The sequence below is a fragment of the Pieris brassicae genome, chromosome 1 (genome assembly GCF_905147105.1).
Source record: "Pieris brassicae chromosome 1, ilPieBrab1.1, whole genome shotgun sequence".
NCBI lineage: Eukaryota > Metazoa > Arthropoda > Insecta > Lepidoptera > Pieridae > Pieris > Pieris brassicae.
In genome coordinates this window covers 22,336-28,287 of record NC_059665.1, presented here as the reverse complement: position 1 = coordinate 28,287, position 5,952 = coordinate 22,336, and the positions used below count along the sequence as shown (strand labels likewise).

Genomic DNA, 5,952 nt, shown 5'->3' with positions numbered 1-5,952 from the left:
AATTCATTCAATGACACCGACCAACAACTTTGGACCCCGCCGTCGAATGCGGCGCTCTAACGTGTAGGCCACTAAGAATTGGTCGTATCTACCTCTTCGCGGTAATCCTATTCCTTTAACCTAGCTTCACATTAGCACCTGCCGACTTGATCGGCTCTCACTTGTGTTCATTTCGATTACACCCATGTGAATTTCTATTGAGATTATTTAATAAAAAAGTTAATTATTCTACGCTCGGGACCATATTACGGTGGTACCAGGTACAATGCTAGGAAGTTGCGTCTGAAACGCGTGCTTCGGTAAATTTACATAATACATTTAAACAAAGTTTCTACCTTCTCACTAAATACATTTATCTTATGTATGAGATGTGCGTCTATAATAATAATTAACAATATATATAATATATATTCGGCGGATTTTGCACATATTAGTCCATAGCAATAATTATACTCTACATAAGAACATAGTAGCGATTTAAGAGTCGTACCAGCAGTGAAAGTGAGCGTTGGCAGTGACGGCGCTCGGCATGTGGTCGTGGATTCACCGTGACCAGGCGGAGGTGTGTTGCGCGACTGGATATGCGCGGCGATGGCCGGGTGCGGCGCAGGGCGGGCGGCAGTCGCCCGGAGCGAGCAGTGGTCGTCTCTCGTCCCCACTTGTGTCTCGCTTAACATGCACTGACACGCGACGCGTTACGCTCTGTGACTGTGACTCAGTGACTGAAATCCTAGGATTATGCTGATCCTGTGACGCCATTCGCTACTCTACTCCACAATACGTCAGGGTTAGTACCAAGTAGAACTGTCCGATTTCCTCTGCGTCTTATCTGGATGGTATATTTCACTTATTTTATTTAGCTTTATTAGATCTAAATTAAAATATAAATTAAATTTCGTTACATTTCGGTCCGTAAGTATATTTTAGAACAAATGTGTTGCATTTAAATATTCATCTTCCACAACACAGCCGTTACTTGTGCGCTAAAAACGTTGGATGGAAGAGATTTCTTCGTGAATCATTTGCCTTGCAGGTTTAAGTCACACTGCCCGGGCATAGAGATGGCTCAACATTTGAATCATCGCTGACGTGGGATTTTAAATAGATTTTTTAAGTTCAATAAGGTCGTTACTGTTTTCAGTAATCGTTTAGACATGATTTTATAATTTAAATTGATGAGCGGTGGCCACCGCGTCTCTCAACAGTAAGGTCGGGCGTTTAAAGCCTGTGCCTGACTAAGGATTTACTGTTTATCGAGCAAATAATGCATGCATTACGATGAAGCTGAAATTGTAAGGAAACGAAAGATTTTGTGAGACATACGTCTGCATAATTTAATACATGATTTGAAGAGCCAAGTTACCAATGTAGGTTAAAGTCAGTTACGTCACGTTCTTATTTTTATTTGTTTATTTACGTATTATCTTTAAGATTTGCGATTCTCGCCTAAGAAAAATGACAAAATAAATTTTGCCAATTATTATTTATACAAACATGAGCAAGACTTTTGGCGGTTCATTTGTTCTCGACACATGTGTTTGTCACTTCTTTTTATCTGCTACCGCAACCAAAACGATGTAATTCTGAACGATGACAGCCGAATTATCGTGGCAAACCTGGATGTACCTACGATGCACGTTGCGGCGCAGCTTCATCAAGATACAGTGTGGGTCATTCTGCTGAATCCTATTAGATCTATATTTCCGCGTATAATGGACACTCTGCATAGCACTGCGTAGCAGTTTGCTAATTTCTAGTATGAGTCCATAGATAGTTTCCATAATAAACAATATATTTAGAAAATGTGCGCGCGAGCTAGTTTGGCTCGTCGTTCCCGTTCTATATCTTAGCGTAAGTCTTAAACGTAATCAATCTTATTAGCCTTTTCAAGGTAAAGCAATCGACATACTTCAGAAAAGCATATTTTTCATGACTTAGGCTATATTTATAGCATTTCTTTTCTATTCCGGTTAACTAAACACATTTTAAAAAATCTAAATCAATTTCGACAGTATTTTAGTGTCGATATAATTTACTGAATTTAAATCGGCGAAGCAAGCCCGAACATATTATTATACTTTTGACGTTAGACTGAAAAGTTAGAAAATTTTAGATTTGATCTAGTAGTTTATTTTCTTCTTATTGTATGCTAGTTAAATTTGAGATACAATTTTAAATGATTTATAAAAACATTTTTTTTCGCCAAATTCATTTATTAAGACCCTAAGTCTTGGTTCGGAACTACCTTGTTTCCACATAGTGATATAAAAAGTAGATAAAAGTCTTCCATGTTAAACTTTGGGTTCTTATACATACTTTAGTGATCTTAGTCGGAGACAGATTGGGTCCTTTCTTCTAATAATAATTATAACTTATGTTTCGCAGGATTGATTTACCCATTAATTGGTTCAGTAGTTTTTAGTTTATTCGTTACAAACAAACAAACGCAAACATACCAATTTTTTAATTGTAGATATAATAGTATCTACCGATGTCTTTGTATTGTCATTGCGTTAATCTAAGTTATTGTTTTAACTCAAGTAAATTTTTAAATCAGGCACAGAGTGAGCGGGGCGGTGAGCGGCGGGGCGCGGCGGGCGCGGCGCGGTGATGCGCTGACGCCATGCGCGACGCGGGATGCGCGCGCGCCTGCTGCTGGCGGCGCTGCTGCTCGCGGCGTGCGCAGGGTGCGCGGGCAACCCGGACGCCAAGCGACTATACGACGACCTTCTCAGCAATTACAACAAGCTCGTACGGCCCGTCCTCAACGTCAGCGACGCTCTCACCGTGCGCATCAAGCTCAAGCTCAGCCAGCTCATCGACGTGGTTTGTATCGACTGGCGCCTGGGCTTTTCCTTTCCGTCTCATCTGTACTTTACCAATGGTCGTTCTGTTTTATTTCAGAATCTCAAAAATCAGATCATGACAACAAATTTATGGGTCGAACAGGTAAAAACATTATTTAAAATGTAGAGTCCTACGAAAATGTTGTTCAATATTCGCCGTGATGTATTTCAGAGTTGGTACGACTACAAATTGTCGTGGGAGCCGCGCGAGTACGGCGGTGTAGAGATGCTGCACGTGCCCTCGGACCACATCTGGCGCCCCGACATCGTACTCTACAACAAGTGAGTGAGCGGCATCGTATGAGAGAAGAGTATGGGCAAGTTTAATACTGAATTGTATGATATATTATGTGCAGTGCCGACGGCAACTTTGAAGTAACGCTGGCGACGAAAGCAACGCTGAACTACACGGGTCGTGTGGAGTGGCGCCCACCCGCCATTTACAAGTCCTCCTGTGAGATCGACGTCGAGTATTTTCCTTTTGACCAGCAAACGTGCGTTATGAAGTTCGGTTCCTGGACATACGACGGCTTTCAGGTGCTGAGCTACTGTTCAATAATTGTTACCGTTATCTAAGTCTTATAACTTCCATATTGTACAGACTAAGGAATATTTGAACGTTTTCTTTGTAGGTAGACTTGCGACATATCGATGAAGTAAAGGGCACAAATATTGTCGAATTAGGTGTTGATCTAAGTGAATTTTATACGTCTGTCGAATGGGATATTCTAGAGGTCCCAGCCGTCAGGTGAGACGTTTGATTATCTTAAATTTTTCACAGTATAATCGTCGATCGTCGATCGAAACAAGATGATCCCTATGTTTATCTTTTTAGGAACGAGAAGTTTTACACGTGCTGTGACGAACCCTACCTGGACATCACGTTCAACATCACGATGCGCCGTAAAACACTTTTCTACACTGTGAACCTCATCATCCCCTGTATGGGGATTTCGTTCTTGACGGTATTGGTGTTCTATCTGCCTTCCGATAGCGGTGAGAAAGTGTCGCTTTCAATATCCATTCTGCTATCACTGACGGTGTTCTTCTTGCTGCTGGCTGAAATAATCCCGCCTACTTCACTCGTGGTGCCGCTGCTCGGCAAGTTCGTGCTCTTCACCATGATCCTAGACACGTTCAGGTAAGCGTAGTCGGTTAGACGTACTCCGCTCTATGCGTGTAATTGATTAGTTTCGATTAAGAGTATGAGGTTCGATGTTATTTTGCAGCATCTGCGTGACGGTAGTGGTCCTCAATGTGCACTTCCGGTCACCGCAGACTCACACGATGGCGCCATGGGTGCGGCGCGTTTTTATCCACGTGCTGCCACGGTTACTGGTGATGCGGCGCCCGCACTGCCGCCTCGATCCACACCGCAGCCGCTTGTGAGTGACCTAATATGTAAACAGATAGTGTTATATTTTATAAGATTAGACGAATAAAACTGAGCAACGGCGTCTCTAACATACCATTATTTGACACAAATGTTTTGTTCGGCATGTTGTTTTTAGAATCGGAAACATTTCCAATTCTTTGGAAAATTTACATTAACTACTAGTTTAAAAACTAGTAAACTACTAACTTTCCTAGGCGCAGGAAGATCTGTAAATAAACTCTACGTCACTCTTTAATTGCCTTAACTTTTTGTAAGCTTTTTGTTTTACACCATGCTCCTTGTGACATTTTTAAGCAGTCATTTAAATATTAAATAAATAAATAAAAAACGAACGTTTAGCTTCTATCGGTAGTAGGCAAAGTGAAATAGCAACACGCACATTGCCTTAGAACGATCAGCCAAACACTTATCAAGGTTAAAACAAATATTTATGTTGAAAAGAGGTTAGGTTAGTAGGCAGTAATCTCTGGATCTTTTGAACCGATTTGGAACATTCATTTACTGAAAAAGATTACGATATTTTTGAGTGTATGTAATGAGTCTATCTCTTCGCGAAGAAGTCAAAGTTACTGTTTGGAATTTATTGCGGGTTTTACACCAATTTCTAGAATGATTCGTAGGGATAGTTTAGATCTATAACTTTTCACAGCTCACAGGTTACGATTGGCCTTGCAAAGCCGGGGCCAGTACCAATAAAATGTGGAACAGTTTTTTATGGATATTTTAATGTTTAAGTGCAGGGATCATCAGCGGCGAGGGCTGGTCACCGGCGCTGACGGCGGGCCCGGTGCCACTTGGAGGCATGGGGACTATGGGGGCAGGTAGTTCGAGGTCACTGGACGCATCTTCACAGGGAGGGTCCGGCTGCCGGCTGCACGAGGTGGGCGGCGTGTGCGAAGCGTTGCGCCGCTGGCACCGCTGCCCCGAGCTGCACAAAGCCATCGACGGCATCAACTACATCGCTGAACAAACGCGCAAGGAAGAGGAGTCAACGCGCGTGAAGGAGGATTGGAAGTACGTGGCCATGGTGCTAGACCGGTTATTCTTGTGGATCTTCACGTTGGCCGTTTTGGTGGGCTCGGCCGGAATAATCTTGCAGGCGCCCACGTTATACGACGAGCGCGCGCCCATCGACGTGCGTCTCTCGGAGATCGCCTACGCCGCCGCCAAGCCACGCCCGCCGCCGCCGCGTTGACCTCGTAGCCACTCCTCATGTTCATTGTATATAAAATTCTATTAATATAATAATAGTTTATACGACGAAAATAACGTGATCGAATATAAGTCGAATTTCTTTTGATAGACACGGAATAAATCGATTGTTTACATGGTTTGGTTTTATTTAAATATAGCAGGTTTACGAAAAATACATGCCATACTAGTTCTTTGCTATCTTCATAAGAGAATTCGTCATCGAGAGGAATCGCGTTATACGAAACCAGGAAGGTTTAAGTGTGTAATTAATTATGGTTCTTGTACGAGCCAAGGCTGTACATTTTGCTCACTCAGGCTTTCTTAGTTTATAAGCGTGATGATCCCTATGTACGTGCCAAGGTTCGTACATTCTTGCTCAGTTACAAGCTTGACAAATTCCTATGTTTGTACGTGCCATGGCTGTACATTTCGATCACTTATAAGCGAGACGATTTCCCAAATTGTCGGAGTTACGTCCCGAGAGTATAGCCCGACGCAGGCACTCTCTTCTACATT

At 42.6% G+C, this 5,952-nt stretch overlaps 1 protein-coding gene across 1 annotated transcript; it reads left to right on the top strand.

Moving 5' to 3' along the window:
• Positions 1-638: 638 nt before the first annotated feature.
• On the top strand, positions 639-5,531 carry LOC123707156 (acetylcholine receptor subunit alpha-like). The gene is made up of 9 exons (XM_045656990.1): positions 639-787; positions 2,558-2,826; positions 2,905-2,949; positions 3,019-3,128; positions 3,203-3,383; positions 3,479-3,594; positions 3,682-3,987; positions 4,076-4,231; positions 4,978-5,531. The coding sequence occupies exons 2-9, from the start codon at positions 2,638-2,640 to the stop codon at positions 5,435-5,437; spliced, it is 1,563 nt and encodes a 520-aa protein (XP_045512946.1). The 5' UTR covers positions 639-787; positions 2,558-2,637; the 3' UTR covers positions 5,438-5,531.
• The last annotated feature ends 421 nt before the right edge of the window (positions 5,532-5,952 follow it).